We start from the raw sequence: 19,639 nt of genomic DNA, 5'->3' as shown, positions 1-19,639 counted from the left end.
TAACTGCCTTAAAACCTGTTAACTTCTTGAAACTCCCCATCCCAGATCCGGGTTTGTGACTAAAGCCTCAGGCTCATTAGCATAACGCAACGTTAACGATTTCTGAAAATCGCAAATAAAATGAAAATAATGCGTCTGCTCTCAAGCCTAGCCTTTTCTTAACAACACTGTCATCTCAGATTTTCAAAATATGCTTTTGAACCATAGAAATTGACTAATTTGTGTAAGAGTATGCAAAGCTAGCATAGCATTTTGAGTAGCATTTAGCACGCAACATTTTCACAAAAACCAGATAACCAAATAAATAAAATCATTTACCTTTGAAGAGCTTCTGATGTTTTCAATGAGGAGACTCTCAGTTACATACCAAATGCGCAGTTTTTCCTGAAAGCGTCTGTGTGTAGGAGAAATCGTTCCGTTTTCTACATTGCGTCTGGCTACCGAAACGAACCGAAAATTAAGTCACCTACAACGTAAAACTGGAAGCTTGCTTTCCTCTCTGTATCCCATGGAAAAATACTGGCAGCTGTCTTTTGCGCACCAATTTCGGCGCAGGACACCGGGCGGACACCTGGTAAATGTGGTCTCTTATGGTCAATCTTCCAATGATCTGCCTACAAATACGTCACAATGCTGCAGACACCTTGGGGAAATGACAGAAAGGGCAGGCTCATTCCTCTCGCATTCACAGCCATATAAGTAGACAATGGAAAACAGAGCCTCAAAAATCCTTGTCATTTCCTGGATGCCATCTCATCTTGGTTTTGCCTGAAGCTCACGTTCTAGGGCACGCACAGAGAATATCTTGGTATTTCTGGACGCGTCAGTGTTTTCTTTCGAATGCTATCAATTATATGCATAGTCGAGCATCTTTTTGTGACAAAATATCTTGTTTAAAACGGGAACGTTTTTCATCCAAAAATGAAATAGCGCCCCCATAGATGTAAGAGGTTAAGGCTCGGGACAATACTGCCCCCTTTGGATGAATTGCGTGCCCATAGTAAACTGGAAAAAAATCTGTCCAAAATTGCTAATATATGCATATAATAATAATTATTGAATAGAAAACACTCTAAAGCTTCTAAAACCGTTTGAATTATGTCTGTAAGTATAGCAGAACTCACAGGGCAGCCAATCTCCCAAACTAGTTTTGGCATCCAGAAATTTGGAGCAACTTTGACGTCATCGCCCCCACCCTTCCCAACGAGCTATGGATCTGGGAACAGTTTCTATGTCTTCCGTGAGATGTCCTCTATCAGTAGAGTGTTTAATTGTGCAAATCCCGCGAGCTTTGACCCTTTGGCAGGCAAAATAGTGAGTTTCGTGAGAAAATACATGCACGTTCGGGCTCGCGTTGGGCACAGAGCTCCCTTTGTTCCAGCTTGCTTGAGAAGAAGTCAGATTGTCCGGTTGAATTGAGAATTGTTTTGTACGTTAATAACATCCTAAAGCTTGATTCTGCACTTAGTTTGACCAGTTTAGTCTATATATAATATGTAATTTTGAAGTTTTGATGCGCAATTGTTCGGGACCAGAAGTCATTTTGGATGCATTTCAGCTGACACGGGTAGCCTATACTACTATAACTACACACGAACTGAAACCAAACGATGTATTGGGTAAGTATGACTCCTTCCACTACATTCTGATCGAAGACCATCAAAGGTAAGGGAATATTTATGTTGTAATTTTGTGTTTCTGTTGACTCCAACATAGCGGAGAAATATTGCTTATGTCTGAGCGCCGTCTCAGATTATTGAATAGTGAACGATTTCTGTAACGTTAAAAAGAAATGTGACAAAGCGATTGCATTAGCAGTGTATCTTTCTAACTATATGTAGAACATGTATATTTAGTCAAAGTTTATATGATGTGTATTGCTGTTATCTGGCGGAGCTATCTATAATTTCTCCGGACATTTTCTAGCATTTTCTGAACATGGCGTCAATGTAAACGGAGATTTATGGATATATTATTGAAAAAAACATAAATGTACTGTGTAACATGTCCTATTACTGTCATCTGATGAAGATTTTCAAAAGGGTGGTGAATTATTTTTCTTTTAATCCTGCGTTTGTGATTGCGTCTTTTGTTCGACAAAATGGCTACATATCGTCTGTGTCTTTGTGGTGGTTTGACATACATATGTGCTATGTTTTCGCCGTAAAACATTTTAGAAATCTGACTCGCTGGGTAGATGAACAAGGTGTTTATCTTTCATTTGAGCTATTGGACTTGTTAATGTGTGGAGGTTAAATATTTCTAAGAATATTTTTGCATTCTGTGCGCCACTTTGTGAGTTGAGCGGGGGGTGCCCTTGGGGAACGTGTAGCGTGAACACGTTAATTTTGCCAGACTCCAGGGGGAGTAGTTGCTGCCTTGACAGCAGCTAATGGGGATCCATAATAAATACAAATAATCAGTCCCATGTCCTCTCTTTATTGCCTTCAGAAAATAACCCCCCCATGAGGACATCCCTTCTCAATACAGTGAAGCAAATGGACCTGAGAGGCCTTCCGATCAAAACCTCCAAGATTCCCATCAACCCCCTGAACTTCACTGTGAGTAGTTGTACCTTAGCCTATCTCATCTTTCTGCTCAACTGAGCCTTCTGCAGCTCCTCTCTTTACTGATCAATCAACCCACCTATGCATGCATTTCCCCTCCTCCATAAAGACTAAAAAGACAAAGGTTTCCATTTATGCTAAAGCCCTGTTTATTCCTGGTGCTAACATGCATCCTTTGCCCTGATCCTGTCCACATTCTGATTGTGCCCAAACGTGTGCCTGAGCTAGCCAGGCAAACGTTGTGCAATGGGGTTTGCTGTAATACTAGTGCCAGTCGTTTGTCTCAGAGGCCACTGATTACTGTTGGATTAAATGCACAACATGCTCACAGCAGGTGTCCTGTTGATTCCCCGCTGAGGAGCAGTCAATCTGTTTCACACTCTCTCGCCCTGCACCTTGGCTGGGTATCTGTGCTCAGTTTTGTCAATGCTTGTTTATTTACCGGAGCTTTGGTAGTCCCAGTGGCCTCTGAGCTGGCACGTTTTGGAATTCTAACCCTTTTTAACATTGTGTGTTTGAGCTACAGGCTATCTATTTCTTCTGCATCCACTGATTTCATTATGTGTGATTAACAGGGGCTGAGCTAGAGCCGTGTTTGTGAGAGAAGGGCGGATCCCGAAAACAGTTATTATTCTCCCAAAAACATCTGTAAATTCGTAACGGTTTAAGCTACAAACAATCATGACCCATCTATGAAAAGCTGAGACTCATCAACGCTCAAAAGTTTTCAGTGGTGGCAAAAATACCCAATTGTCATACTTGAGTAAAAGTATAGATTCCTTAGTCGAAAATTACTTAAGTGAAAGTCCTCCAGTAAAACACTACTTGAGTAAAAGTCAAAAGGTATCTGATTTTAAATATACTTAAGTATCAAAAGTAAAAGTATAAATCATTTCGCATCCCTTATATTAAGCAAACAAGACGGCACGATTTGCTTTATAAATGTTATATACAGTATATATATATATATCGACCTTTCAGTCGAAAGTTGAGTTGCAGCGATGGGACAAGACTGTAACAACTACCATGAATACCATGAAATTGGGGAGAAAAAGGGGTAAAAACACAAATTATATTTTTTGTACATATAACACATATTTGTACATTTTTTGTACATATATATATATATATATATATATACAGTGCCTTGAGAAAGTATTCGGCCCCCTTGAACTTTGCGACCTTTTGCCACATTACAGGCTTCAAACATAAAGATATAAAACTGTATTTTTTTGTGAAGAATCAACAACAAGTGGGACACAATCATGAAGTGGAACGACATTTATTGGATATTTCAAACTTTTTTAACAAATCAAAAACTGAAAAATTGGGTGTGCAAAATTATTCAGCCCCTTTACTTTCAGTGCAGCAAACTCTCTCCAGAAGTTCAGTGAGGATCTCTGAATGATCCAATGTTGACCTAAATGACTAATGATGATAAATACAATCCACCTGTGTGTAATCAAGTCTCCGTATAAATGCACCTGCACTGTGATAGTCTCAGAGGTCTGTTAAAAGCGCAGAGAGCATCATGAAGAACAAGGAACACACCAGGCAGGTCCGAGATACTGTTGTGAAGAAGTTTAAAGCCGGATTTGGATACAAAAAGATTTCCCAAGCTTTAAACATCCCAAGGAGCACTGTGCAAGCGATAATATTGAAATGGAAGGAGTATCAGACCATTGCAAATCTACCAAGACCTGGCCGTCCCTCTAAACTTTCAGCTCATAACAAGGAGAAGACTGATCAGAGATGCAGCCATGATCACTCTGGATGAACTGCAGAGATCTACAGCTGAGGTGGGAGACTCTGTCCATAGGACAACAATCAGTCGTATATTGCACAAATCTGGCCTTTATGGAAGAAGAAAGCCATTTCTTAAAGATATCCATAAAAAGTGTTGTTTAAAGTTTGCCACAAGCCACCTGGGAGACGGTGGTGCTCTGGTCAGATGAAGAAGGTGCTCTGGTCAGATGAAACCAAAATTGAACTTTTTGGCAACAATGCAAAACGTTATGTTTGGCGTAAAAGCAACACAGCTCATCACCAGGAACACACCATACCCACTGTCAAACATGGTGGTGGCAGCGTCATGGTTTGGGCCTGCTTTTCTTCAGCAGGGACAGGGAAGATGGTTCAAATTGATGGGAAGATGGATGGAGCCAAATACAGGACCATTCTGGAAGAAAACCTGATGGAGTCTGCAAAAGACCTGAGACTGGGATGGAGATTTGTCTTCCAACAAGACAATGATCCAAAACATAAAGCAAAATCTACAATGGAGTGGTTCAAAAATAAACATATCCAGGTGTTAGAATGGCCAAGTCAAAGTCCAGACCTGAATCCAATCGAGAATCTGTGGAAAGAACTGAAAACTGCTGTTCACAAATGCTCTCCATCCAACCTCACTCAGCTGGAGCTGTTTTGCAAGGAGGAATGGGAAACAATTTCAGTCTCTCGATGTGCAAAACTGATAGAGACATACCCCAAGCGACTTACAGCTGTAATCGCAGCAAAAGGTGGCGCTACAAATTATTAACTTAAGGGGGCTGAATAATTTGGCACGCCCAATTTTTCAGTTTTTGATTTGTTAAAAAAGTTTAAAATATCCAATAAATGTCATTCCACTTCATGATTGTGTCCCACTTGTTGTTGATTTTTCACAAAAAAATACAGTTTTATATCTTTATGTTTGAAGCCTGAAATGTGGCAAAAGGTCGCAAAGTTCAAGGGGGCCGAATACTTTCGCAAGGCACTGTATATACAAAAAATACAATTTGTGTTTTTGCCCCTTTTTCTCCCCAATTTCATGGTATTCATGGTAGTTGTTACAGTCTTGTCCCATCACTGCAACTCAACTTTCGACTGAAAGGTCGAAAGCGAAGGGCGAAAGCCGTGCGTCCTCCGAAACACAACCCAGCCAAGCCAAGCCGCACTACTTCTTGACACAATGCTTGCTTAACCCGGAAGGCAGCCGCACCAACGTGTCAAAGGAAACACTGTTAACCCACCACAAGTGTTGCTAGTGCGAGTTGGGACAAGAACATCCCTACTGGTCAAACCCTCCCCTAACCCGGACGACACTGGCCCAATTGTGCACCGTCCCATGGGTCTCCTGGTCGTGGACTCAAACCAGGATCTCTAGTGGCACAGCTTGCACTGCGATGCAGTGCCTTAGACCAGCACTCAGACATCATTTACAAAAAAAGGTTTTTGCTACGTTTTACTAAAGTAAAAATACTTTCAAGTACTGCTTAAGTGTTTTTGGGGGGTATTTGTACTTAACTTTACTATTAATATTTTTGACAACTTTTACTTTAACTTCACTACATTGTACTTTTTATTCCATACATTTTCCATGGCACCCAAAAGTACTACATTTTGAATGCTTAGCAGGACAGGAAAATGGTCTAATTCACACACTAATCAATAGAACATCCCTGGACATCCCTACTGCCTCTGATCTGGTGGCCTCACTAACACATGCTTTGTTTGTAAATTATGTCTGACTTTGAGCGTGCCCTTGGCTATCTGTAAATAAATAAAAAACTAGAAAATGTGTCCATCTGCTTTGCTTATTATAAGGAATTTGAAATGATTTATACTTTTACTTTTGATACGTAAGTACATTTTAGCAATTACATTTACTTTTGATACTGAAGTATATTTAAAACCAAATACTTCTAGACATTTACTCTAATGGCATTTTACTGGGTGACTTTCAAGCACTTATTTAAATGGGTGACGTTCTAGTATTTAGTGAGTCTGCCATATCAGAGGCAGTAGGGATGACCAGGGATGTTCTTGTAATTAATAAGTGCATGAATTGGACAACTTTCCTGTCCGCCTAAGCATTCAAAATGTAATGAGTACTTTTGGCTGTCAGGGAAAACATATGGAGTAAAAATTACATTATTTTCTTTAGGAATGTAGTGGAGTAAATGTAAAAGTTGTCAACAATATAATGTACAGATACCCCAAAAAACTACTTAAGTAGTACTTTAAAGTATTTTTACTTAAGTACTTCACCACTGCCGGTTATTGGTGACTCGGCAGAGGCGAGTACCCCACAGCCAGAAGTTCCTGTTTTCAGGGGAAATGGAAAGAGAGCTTGTTATGAGACTTCTGCTTTTGAACAGTAACAAGGCGACACTCAATCTTAGCTCCTCTTCCACATTTACTGGATTGGCTGATCAGTGCAGCAGAGAACCTCCAACAAAAGTTTTTTTCCCTTCTTGTCAAGACCATCATGTAGGCGATCTAGTTTCAAGTGTTTCTTTAACACCTGCTACGTTAGGTTAGAGGTTCTTCGACAGTACACAACTAAAATATAAGCACCCCCTATTTGACCTTTAACCTTTTTTGATGTTGTTGTCCACCGTTGTCTTTGACTAGTTGGATATTTATATTTATATTTACATAAGGCATTCTTATAAATGCATATTTGTTTATCAGGTTTTTGCTGACATCATTGGTGAAATGTAAGCAATGCAATGAATGAAAGTTGATTTCACTGTGGGATTTCCTGGGACTGATAAGGTTAAATGTTCCTACTATTGCCTGTTTTGCAAAAATACAAAGCAGCAATATCGTAGTACTGTATATTTCCTCTGTACATATTTTACTGAAAAGGCATGGGGTCTTATAGTGCAGTATGAGATTTGTGACAGAATAAATCCATTTCAAATCAACTTTCTCATCCTCAGTCTCCACTGAACAAACTCAAGAAGAACAAAGTGGAGGAGCTTGAAGAGGAGACCCCAGAGAAAGAGGAGCTGGATTGGTGGTCCAAGTACTATGCGTCACTGGAAGAGCTTAGAAACCAGGTATATAGTGAATGTAACTAAGCAATGTTTTTATACCAAGGGTGGGCTTGGTGTGCTGAAATGTAATCCAACAAAAAAAGGTTCATAATTACATCAGATGTTTCTGGATGTCTCTGGTGGGCCAAACCAACATTTGTTGTTGAGGGCCAGGTTTGTTGCAACTGTATACAGCATCAGCATACAATCAAATCACTATTTTAATTTGTTTTGCAATACATTTTTCATTCATAGGAAATGTCAATATTTGTTTTTTCTACAGTACTGTTTATCTGTGTATCTACAGTAATGTTTATCTGTTTTGATGATAGTGAGACATATTTTTATTTTTTCCAGACTGAAAACGAGGAGGACATGGATGAACAACAGGAAACAGGTACTCCACACAGCTGAGAGTTGTTGTCTGTCTAATACAGCTGAGAGTTGTTGTCTGTCTACGGCCCGGTCTTAGTTAGATGCATAGGGGAATGAAAATCGTCACAGACTATTTGATTTTATTCTTACCACTTATGCTCAGAATTGCAAGTCTATATTGTGTGAACTCCTCCTTACAATTGTTCAATTCAACTGGGGTGAGTTTCCCAAAACCTCATAGCTACAATGGAAAATGCAACCATTTTAAAATCAATATTTGACTGTCAATCTTAATGAAGTCTTAAGTACTTTGCTGCTCTACCAGTAATGTAGTTGTGGTTCATCAAGAAAAGCAGTACCTTTTACTTACGAAGCTTTTGGTAAAATCACCCCAGAGCTTTTGAAATTAAAAAATTCTATGTATACTTTACTTTCTTACTTGTGCCCTGTTCTTCATACATTTTTTGGGATTCTAATCTTTTATACAAGAGTTTAATATAATGACATTCCCAGCATCCATTAATACAATGTTTTCAGAGTAAAAACTCTACGGACACTATGAAAGTTCAAACAAGTTTATTCTTCCAAAAGGATCAAATAGCTGCTTTAGACTAACATTTTCACACAAGCACTGATATTTAACCCTTTCTCCGAGGCTGAGTTTCCTCCTACCCGTCTGAACAAACATTATCTTTACTGCTAGGCAGGAAACTAAGTAATAGGCCCTAAACTTTTCTTTCTCCTTTAATTTAATAACGTGACCTGACCTCGACCCCCTTCATCACTAATCCATGGCTCTCTGCCCTTATCAGTGCCTGCCACGTGATTGCTTCCCTGCACTCAGCACATTCCAAGTTCAATTGCACACACTATATACCTTCCTCCTACAGAGTATATAACCCCAAGCACTCAATATTTCAATAAGATCGCTGATATACTGTAAACGTTATACATTACCCTCTCTCCCTCAGTGACATGAATAAGTATGTTTCATATTCTCAGAACCCAACAGCAGTAAAGCATCAGCCTCGTGTGCCAAGTGATCCTTTCCCCACCTCAGTGTGGAAATCTGCACACGCTGTATCTCATTGAAGGCTTCAATGCACAGAGCAATTGTAATCTCTGAGTTAAAGGTCATGTTTATTCAACAGATGTTGGAACATTAGAGGCAGAGGAGGAGGACGCTGTGATAGTGGAGATGGAGCCACCGCCCAAACCGAAACGGAAAAAGATAGCAACTCTCCAGGTGAGAATTTTCTCTGTGAGAATTTGATGAAGCCTGTACGGCACTATGGCAGGTGTGGATGGGGGTGTAGATTCCAATCCGGTCCACGCCTTCTCGCACACCATACCTCCTCCTTACTTTCTTCGATCTCCTCATTGTGTCTGTCCAATATACTTGAAAATGTGAGCAAAAAATACAGTAAGGCTACATTAATAACCTGGGTGTTTTCTCAGCTCTATAAATCAGAACTGGAGAATGAGTTTAGCGAATTCATGGATTGGCTGCACACATTCCCCATCTACAAAGGCAAAGCCAATGAAGAAGAGGATGAGGATGAAGAGGAGAGAAGCATGGGGAAATACAAGGTGAGTGAGATAAGAACACATTGTTACTCTAGATCTAAGAGAAATGTGTCTCCCTCAAAAAATCAAATCAGAGCGATATTTGTGTGTCTTAGAGAGTCACACTATTGTGTCAAACCACTCTTCAGTACTGATACTGTGTGGTTGGTTGAGACAGTGTTAGTAAAAACGTGTTTTTGTTACCACAGGGTTCTTTTTTGATTTATCCCATCTCACCTGAGGACGAACATGCAGAGCGCCAGATTACCAAAGGAATTCCCCAAAATACACCCATTAAAGTACTAGTGCGGGTGTATGTTGTGAAGGTAGGCTTATAAGCTAGCATGTTTTTGTTGCTTATGATTTCAAGACATGTAAACTGAATTCGAAAAACCTCAGCACAACTCAATTGCTATGAAATTTCAAAGTAATTAATAAATTACTTTAATATCTTAATACAATGTTATTACTCAAGTAATATCAACCTTACTACATAAGGGCAAATTAAGGAACAATGTTATCAATCTCCCCCATGAATTTCCAGGCCACCAACCTGGCCCCTACTGACCCTAATGGGAAGGCAGATCCCTATGTGGTGGTGAAAGTTGGTGGACAGAGCATGGACAACAAGGACAGTTATATTCCCAAACAGCTCAACCCAGTGTTTGGCGAGTAAGTGGCAACAGGAAGAATTATAAACATTCAAATTATATTCAATATTCAATTCAATTATAAACATTCCGTTTTTTTAAGGCGGAACCATTTGCAAGGAGTATTTCAGAAACTATCACTATTTAACAAACACATTAAAGGCTCAGCGCAGTCAAATTCAGATTCATATCCTCTTTGTACAATACCTGAAAAATCTGTGAAGGTGTGACAATATGATTAGCGTTATTTTACGACCGTTTCTTCATGTATGGAGTGTTTACATGTTGCACTTCTCCTGTAGAGTGTTTGAGCTGACCGTGTCCTTCCCACTGGAGACGGAAATTACTCTGATGGTGTTTGACCACAACTTGGTGGGCTCTGATGACCTCATCGGAGAGACGCGAATCGACCTGGAGAACCGTTTCTACAGCCACCACCACGCAGGCTGTGGCATCGCCCTCTACTATGACAAGTGTGTCTGATATTCCTGTCCATACAGGACCTTACATCTCGATAATGTGCACAAGATATTACAGTGCATCAGATTGGCATAACCTCATCACTGGTCTTTGCAGCGTCATTTAAGGCTGTTTTCTGTGATTTCAGAGACGGATACAATAAGTGGAGAGATGCCAAGAAACCATCTGCCATTCTGGCAGAGCTCTGCAGGAATAATGCGATTCCCTCTCCGGAATACCGTGAATTGGAAATCAAAGTTCTAAACAAGATCTTCAAAGTGCCTGATGAAGCGTTTCCTGAAGGTATGTTTCCTTTATCATGTGGGTCGTTCTGTACGAAACTGAAGAAAAGAAAAGACCATGTCCAGGATTCAATCAGATCAGCGGTAACCCGGGTTAGCCGACAAACGCATAGCTTTTCATTGCTTTTGTTTATAGGCAGTGTCGGAAGTGTAATTGCGTTGGAACTGTCAAATCGTTGAGCAGTTGCTCTTGTGGTCGTTGTCACGAAACCACAGTCGTCCTTATATCCCACCAGCGTTAGAAGTTTAGAACGAGAAAGTGTAGGCTATATAGAGACAATGATTCTCAAATTGAAAATCATTAGACAAGATAATAAGGATTTATAATAAGGATTACATCACACATTCCAGTTTTCAAACTTGTAAGGAAATTGAATGTTGTAGAGTCTAGATCCAAATATCAAATATACAGCATATACCAAATATCCTTGCTCCAGAGGACATTTTCATGTATTACATTTCAGATTGATCCAAAAAGTAATTAGCTTTTTTTTGTTTTGTTTCGTGTGGAAAAAACCATAACTGATTTACACAGATAGCAATCATGTGCCAATTGACAATATCTGCAGCTGCATTATAAGCATGTTAATGACTAATCCATAACATGAACAAGTGGCACTATCACAATCATGTTTCCTTTGTATCCTCAGAGTTGCTGAAGAAGAACAAGAAGACAGAAGAGGATCTGCATGAGCTGGATGAGCACAAGGCCCTGAGTGTATTGCACCGGTGGGGGGAGATGAGAGAGTTTTGTGAGGGAGCCTGTCCCCTTGTACCAGAGCACGTGGAAGTACGCTCCCTCCTCAACTCTGAGAAACCAGGACTGCCTCAGGTGAGGGCACATTTCTTACAATAAATGCAGTTCAAAGTGCTTAACAACAAATAAAATAAAAGGTGAGAAATATAACAAAAGCTTTACGTTTCTAGACAAATATAAATTAAGATAGGCAAGATTACAATAGTATAACAATAGTAAAATAACAGTGAATATGAGAGACTAATGCAGCAGTAAATGAAAGGGGATAAAATAAATAAGATATACAGTATGGGATAAAATCAATAAAGTAAAAAATATGGCTAAGACAACTAAGAACACCCTTGGTAAAAGCACAGCTAAAGAGAAGCTTTTATTTGTTCTTATTTTTTGTATTTTTTTTACAGTTTCTGAAGCCATCAAAATCCTCATTAGTCCAGGGGCCAGTGGAAAAATGTGTCCACTTTGGGGGATAACCAATATGTGAAATTTGGCCGGCTGGCCCATTGACTATCTGGCAGGCTGTTCCAAAGGCTAGGACCATAGTGGCTAAAGGCAGCCTCACCAGAAGCTTTTGTTCTGGCTTTGGAACAAAAACAAAAAACAGTGTCAGGGGATCTGAGGGACCGACTAAGCACGTACAGTGAGCTACAAAAGTATTTGCTGTTTTTTTTGGTTTTGTTTCAGATTATTTTGTATCCAATAGAAAGGAATGGTAAATTATGCATCGTGTCATTTTGGAGTCACTTTTATTCAAAATAGGAATATGTTTCTAAACACTTGTACAATTATGTGGATGCTACCATGATTACGGATAATCCTGAATGAATCATGAACAATTATGAGTGAGAAAGTTACAGGTGCTCAAATATCACACCCCCCAAAAAATGCTAACCTCCCCTGTTATTGTAATGGTGAGAGGTTAACATGTCTTGGGGGTATGATATTTGTGCGTCTAACTTTCTCAGCTGACAGTATGCACTTTAACATCATAGTCTTTGTATCATTCCAAATTTAAAGTGCTGGAGTACAGAGCCAAAACAAACAAAAAATGTGTCACTGTCCCAATACTTCTGGAGCTCACTGTATCTTAAGCCTTGTTCACGCTGGCAGTTTGAAGTAAACTCTGATTCCTGTCAATACGATTTGTCTGAACTGTCAAATCTGATTTATTTGACATCAAGTGTTTTTTGTTGTTGTTTTTTTTACTGTTATTTGGCAAGCTACTCTGTTGACAGTTTGACAAGAACATGTGGTAGCTAACTATTTGTGAATGTTCTAGCAAGCTAAACAGCTAGCTTTAAAAGTGATCTTAAGACCTTTGCAGACTGTATGTCGGATTCAATCTTTTACGATTATCACGTCACACTGTGCAATGTTACCAAATTAAAATCTTGCTATCAACCTGGTCAGTTCTGCCGGCGATTGGCTTGCAAGGCTACGTCAGCCGATGTATTTGATCTGCACATGTGCCAGAAGTGCAAGCCTCACTCTATTCTTAAGGGTGAGTGAAATGAGTTTGGAAAAACTGAATAATATGCATCTTATATGTTCGAACTCAAAATCAAAAAGGCTTTCCCAAAATAACATGTGGTAGAATGTTTATATTCATTGCTGATTTTGTGCATTTATCAAAATCCCATCAGGTTGCCTGATTTCAGATGTGTCATGTAAACAAGATTATTAGGGAAATGGTTATTCTGGCCCAGCATGTAGGCTAAACGTTTAAATCAAACTATTATATTAATCTGACTATTCATAATAATCGTATTATTGTGCGCATACTCAGTGCCGACCGTGTTCCTATTGGTCAGTCACTGGAATCAGATCTCAACACCAGCCACACTACACGATAAAATGCAAAAACAATCTGACACTGCTATAACTTTGTCGGTGTCTACAACTGCACGTGTCACACTGAACGAGCCAAGGAGTTACAACCTAAGAAGAATAACAAATAAGCCTTCTCTGGGAATTTTGTGACAGAAATAAACTACTTTTAAGAACTTTGCATATGGCTGCCTTGCTTGGTCTCCTTACCTCTGCTCCTTGGTAAGCCACATGTCACATGAACAGATCCAGGAGGCAGTATACAAAGTGCTCAAAAGTTGTTTATTTTGTATTTTTGAGAAATGTCACCCTAGCGCTTGGACAGAAAAGTTTGTCAGCACTCTAGCAACGTTTTATTTATTTAACCAGAAAAAAACCCTTGAGGGTGTACTTAACACAAGAACACAATACAATACATGGTCTTAATTGTCAACAACGTTTTCTTCAATCAGAGCTTTAAACTCAGCAAGTGACACCCTCTCTTCCAGTTTTAAAGTACTTTGCAGGTCGTTTCAAGACCAAGGAGCAATAAAGGAACATTTTATTTTTCCCATATTTAGTCCTGGCCTTAGGAACAGTGAAAGATAGTAGTGTCTGAGACAGAGACTATACGTTTGTGACGACCTTATTAATAAGGAGCATAAATAAGTAGGCAGTAGTCCTTCTTGTGGGAAGGGAGGGCCACTTCACCATGTCGGACAGATCACAGTGATGGGCGTGTGGTCTTGCATTTGTTAGAAATCTAAGCGTCCCGTGATACAGTGTCCAGTATCTTATGAGTGAATTCAGTCCCAAAACAAAATTCCTTTATGGGGCATCACACTCGGTGCTTCATGTTGCCTGGGAGACTAACCTTTTACTGCAGTGGGCTAAATCAGGGTCACAGTGTTTCTTGGTAGTCTTAAACATGTATATTTTGAAACAAAAGTATACACTTCACACACATGGTAATGGGATAAAAATAGAAGACAACTGCACCATGTCAGATATAGAGTTGAAATATATTGAATTTTTAGTTTGCATCCCAATATCACACTTTATATACATCACAGAAGATTGAAATATAACAAAACCATTTGACATAGAAACACTAGATTTTTGCAGTTTACATTTTTTGTATGTTTATTAAATATGAAAGGATGAAAAAGAAAATACAATTACACCCATGAGGCCAAGGGCCAGTAGGCTGCAGGAAACGGCTACAAAGCTGCACATGACGGCCTGGACCAGAGGTAGTGGATGTCCTGATTTGTGTTTAATGTAACCACAAGTTTTAGACATGGCGATATTGGTGTTCCAGTGATTACCCCTGAACACTGGTTCAGTCCTTGTCCTGACTGCTCTGTGCCCGGTGCTTTCAGGGCTATGCTCACATGTGGATCGATATGTTTCCTATGGACGTACCAGCACCCCCACCTATCGATATCAAACCACGGCTGCCTGTAAGGTAATCCAGACTAGTGTTCAAAGTTAGTGTCTGTGAGACACCATGTCATACTACTACATACTAGGATCCACAACCTAAAGATAACTCAGCAACACCCACTTTTCTCTCTCACTAAAGCTATGAGTTGCGCGTGATCATATGGAATACTGATGACGTCGTCCTGGATGATGTCAACCCCTTCACTGGAAATAAATCCAGTGATATATACATGAAAGGGTTGGTAAAAACCACACACACACACACACACACACACACACACACACACACACACACAAAACCTAGAATACCAAATGGATGAATTATTTTGTAAATCATTTCGGTGATGAAATGCCAGATGTAACAATGGGGACATTTGAGTTGTTCTTACCAGATGTGCCTCTCAAGATGTACAGTAACTGGATATGGATTTTATGGATAATATACAAAGATTATTTGTAGAAAGATGTTGTGTGAATTGACGGTGAATTGTTTGTCACTCTGAATACAGCTGGATTAAAGGCTTAGATGGGAACAAACAGGAGACTGATGTCCACTTCAACTCCTTGACTGGGGAGGGGAACTTCAACTGGCGTTTTGTCTTCCGGTTTGACTACCTCCCCACAGAGAAAGAGATCACCTATACAAAAAAGGAGTCTATCTTCTCTCTGGAGGAATCTGAGTTCCGCCAGCCTGCCGTTCTTGTGCTTCAGGTCTGGGACTATGACCTCATCGCCGCAAACGACTTCCTGGGTGAGAGGTCATGATGAGTTTGTATCTTTGTGGTTCTGTTGTCCTGTGTGAGCATGGAGCTTGCTATGCCAAATGTCGTAGGTTCGATTACGCTGGAGCCACCCATATGTATAATTTATGCAGATATGACTGTAAGTCGCTTTGGGTAAAAGTGCCTGCTAAATGGCATAAGTATTCAATTATTTAGATTTTTAGTTTTCCTCTTCTCAGTTCATATTGGCTACGAAAACAATACCAGAACGACTGATGAACGTACCAATTACTGGTAAACATGAACTATACATTAGCACTTCATTTTTGTATATATTTCTTTTTAACCTTTATTTCAACAGGGAGTTGAGACCAAGGTTTTTTTCACAAGGGATCCCTGCATTTTACAATGTTACACCTTTTACAAAATACAGGAAAATACAAAGGTATAGATGGATTCAAAAAAAACAATCACATTTCTCAATACAGAGGTCCTCTACATTTTTATTTGCACAAGAGACACCAACGTATCCAGTTTAAATTATTCACTGGCCCAGGCACTAACGTATCCAGTTTAAATGATTCACTGGCCCAGGCACTAACGTATCCAGTTTAAATGATTCACTGGCCCAGGCACTAACGTATCCAGTTTAAATGATTCACTGGCCCAGGCACTAACGTATCCAGTTTAAATGATTCACTGGCCCAGGTCTTTTAATGATGACTTAATCAAATATTATCTGCTTGCAATGAAGAAGAATTAAAGCAAATATGAAGAGTTAATGGTGCTGATGACAATAACAATCACACACAATCCTTTAACTAGGGTATGTTTTTCATAATACATAATGGTTTGTTTCTAGATTGTTTAGTAGAATTCAACACAGTATATCCCTACAAGTAAACATATGCTAATAGAGAAATTAAGGCTTTAGGTTTTGATCTTAGTCGTGAGTGTTGGCATGACAAACATTGGTCTTCCTTCATACTGTCCAAGCAGAAATTCCTAAATAGTTATACAAAAAAATACCTTAAAGTGACAACTTCCTGACATCTTAACCATCTTCTTACCTCAGAAGGAGACCAAGAACGATTTATCTCAGCAATCAACTAATGTATTTAATTACAATAGTTTGTCACGTTAGCATAATGTGACCCGTTCAAGGTTGTAGCCGCTACATCACCTTTTTGGAGAGGTGATCGGTCCTCTGATAATTACATAAAGATCTAAAACACTATAAAGCACACAGGTTCTTTATCAACAGGGGTGGAACGTGGAAATAACAAGCACACAACAAGATTGCAATATAAGTAATTTTATTTTCAGCAGCAGCAATTAATAGTTTTAGCATCAGCTTTGTATTCAATAGATTCATAGTTTCCCACATCAATTATCAACATTGGAGTGCTCAGCATATAAGCATAAATAACCAAATCTTCAGTGCTGTCATGCGCACAATTATTCTATCACCATAGTTAACTTTATACACAGTAAGTAGATGAAGAAGTGCCCAAGGAGAAGGTGAGCGGATCCTGGCTGAAGGGCACAATCTTGCCAACCACATACTCGACATACGATTAGGCTACCAAGCTGCCACACTGGAATTTGGACTAAAGGCACAGTCACCGCTCTCGTCCTCCCGAGGCACGTCAACCTTCACAGGTAAAGTGAAACTGCTGAGCACATGGAAACACGGGCATTTCACAAGGCAAGCCCCACTACCCAATAATAAGATGCAAATGGGCGCAAACAGTCTAGATGTGACGCCTGTCACATATTCCCCCTGCAATTTCCAAATGTGTCCTCACATTTTGGACAATAATAAAAGTAGCATGCAATAAAAATAAGAAAATATGCATGCAAAATATTAAGAAATCAAAGCTTCAATACACATTAGGAAATGTTAAACGTGTGACACACAATAGTGTGTTGCGAAATCTGTCATGAATGTATTGTAATGCTTTTAAAATGGTATAACTGTCTTAATTTTGCTAGACCCCTGGAAGAGTAGCTGCTGCCTTGGCAGCATATAGGAAAAGCACTCCACAAGATCCAGGGTTTGCACAGCCAAGCCAGTCAGGGTTACCCCGGGACAGTCAGCTCAAATTGCCGACCCCCCCAAATATAACATGTTGCCGATACTACGCCACTTTTTTCTATACATGAGGTGACCTCAGGATTAAACTAACACACACAGGTTATTTTAATCGGAGGTGGCACATGGGAATAGCGATCAACATCAATATTTTTTTTCCTGCTGAGTAACACAACACAGAACAATATTTTAATATTCAGCTCCAGGTACATATGCCTATACCAGGACAAATATTAAAACATAGCATATAGATCAACAATTAAATCACCGATCAGTATATGTAACTCAGATCAATATGTTGTGCAGCACTCACATTCACAGGAGGGTGTGCCCAGTGAGAAGGTGAGCAGGTCAATGGCATATGGGCACTTACACCATATACAGACATACTTACAGCTGTTAGGCTAGTTCTCTGTTTGGACTATGCAACATTGAGTATGTTCACATACACACAATATTAAGATTATTGTGAATAGTCAGATTAATACAATAGTTACATTTAAAGGTTTATAAGCTTTGCAAGAATAACACATTATCTAATAATCCTGTTTACATGGACACATCTGAAATCAGGCTACCTGATGGGACTTTCATAAATGCAGAAAATCGCCAGTCAAAAAAAAATGTTCTACCAAGCTGGAAAGCCTAGTTGATTCTGAGTTTGGACATTTGTATTTATTTAGGATGCTCTTCCTGGGGTCCCGCAACATTAAGGCAGTTACATACAATTACAAATATTACATTTCATAACACTTTTCACAACACAATAAGTCTCTGCACTCAGGCACTGCTCTACTACCACATATCTACAATACAAAATCCATGGGCACTGTGCGCCACCCATAGTCTTTTCTGGACTTGGGGATTGTGAAGAGACCCCTGGTGACATGTCTTGTGGGGTATGCATGGGTGTCCGAGCTGTGTGACAGTAGTTTATACAGACAGCTTGGTGCATTCAGCATGTCAATACTTCTTTAAAAATAAGTAGTGATGAAGTCAATCTCTCCTCCACTTTCAGCCATGAGAGATTGACATGCATATTACTAATGTTAGCTCTCTGTGTGTACGTTTAAGGGCCAGCTGTGCTGCCCTGTTCTGTGCCAATTGTAATTTTCCCTCTTTGTGGCACCTGACCACACGACTGGACAGTAGTTCAGGTGCGACAAAACTATGGCCTGTAAGACCTAACTTGTTGATAGTGTTGTTAAGAAGACAGAGCAGCGCTTTATTATGGACAGACTTCTCCCCATCTTAGTTACTATTGCATCAACATGTTTTGACCATGACAAATAATTTAAAGTACTACTTAAGTAGTGGGTATCTGTACTTAACTTTTACTTCACTACATTCCCAAACAAAATAATGTATTTTTTACTCCGTACATTTTCCATTTACATTTGACTCAATTAGTATTTTACTGGGTGAATTGAACTTTTACTTGAGTAACTTTCTATTAAGGTATCTATACTTTTACTTAAGTATCACAATTGGGTACTTTTTCTACCACTGATCCAGAGTTACTTGAGGGAGTTTAGTCACCAATTTCAACATTATTCATTTCAATATTTAGTTGAGGTTTTTATTTTTGGGGCGGCAGGGTAGCCTAGTGGTTAGAGCGTTGGACTAGTAACCGGAAGGTTGTGAGTTCAAACCCCCGAGCTGACAAGGTACAAATCTGTCGTTCTGCCCCTGAACAGGCAGTTAACCCACTGTTCCCAGGCCGTCATTGAAAATAAGAATGTGTTCTTAACTGACTTGCCTGGTTAAATAAAGGTAAAATACATTTTTTTTTTATTTGTACTATTTTCTACATTGTAGAATAATAATGAAGACATCAAAACTATGAAATAACACACATGGAATCATGTAGTTAAAAAAAAAAGTGTTAAACAAATCAAAATATATTTTATATTTGAGATTCTTCAAAGTAGCCAAACTTTGCCTTGATGACATAGGTTTTATGTATTCATTATTATTCTACAATGTGGAAAATAGTAAAAATTAAGAAAACCCCTTGAATGATTCGGTGTGTCCAAAGTCTTGACTGGTACTGTAAATATACGTTTTGTATATTCTAAAATGCATACTTTTC

At 39.2% G+C, this 19,639-nt stretch overlaps 1 protein-coding gene across 1 annotated transcript in view; it reads left to right on the top strand.

The window, feature by feature from the left end:
• Window positions 1-19,639, top strand: part of fer1l4 (fer-1 like family member 4) — a 113,288-nt gene that overhangs the window by 81,096 nt on the left and 12,553 nt on the right. The window contains exons 31-43 of the mRNA XM_064969262.1: window positions 2,452-2,561; window positions 7,274-7,393; window positions 7,727-7,766; window positions 8,896-8,990; window positions 9,203-9,334; window positions 9,520-9,636; window positions 9,855-9,982; window positions 10,263-10,433; window positions 10,568-10,722; window positions 11,372-11,553; window positions 14,667-14,752; window positions 14,870-14,968; window positions 15,240-15,481. Of these exons, the coding sequence (XP_064825334.1) occupies window positions 2,452-2,561; window positions 7,274-7,393; window positions 7,727-7,766; window positions 8,896-8,990; window positions 9,203-9,334; window positions 9,520-9,636; window positions 9,855-9,982; window positions 10,263-10,433; window positions 10,568-10,722; window positions 11,372-11,553; window positions 14,667-14,752; window positions 14,870-14,968; window positions 15,240-15,481 (1,677 nt within the window). The remainder of the gene's footprint in view (window positions 1-2,451; window positions 2,562-7,273; window positions 7,394-7,726; window positions 7,767-8,895; window positions 8,991-9,202; window positions 9,335-9,519; window positions 9,637-9,854; window positions 9,983-10,262; window positions 10,434-10,567; window positions 10,723-11,371; window positions 11,554-14,666; window positions 14,753-14,869; window positions 14,969-15,239; window positions 15,482-19,639) is intronic.

Source organism: Oncorhynchus masou, chromosome 6 (genome assembly GCF_036934945.1).
Source record: "Oncorhynchus masou masou isolate Uvic2021 chromosome 6, UVic_Omas_1.1, whole genome shotgun sequence".
NCBI lineage: Eukaryota > Metazoa > Chordata > Actinopteri > Salmoniformes > Salmonidae > Oncorhynchus > Oncorhynchus masou.
Note: the sequence above shows the minus strand (reverse complement) of the source record. Positions and strands in the feature narration are given on the sequence as shown.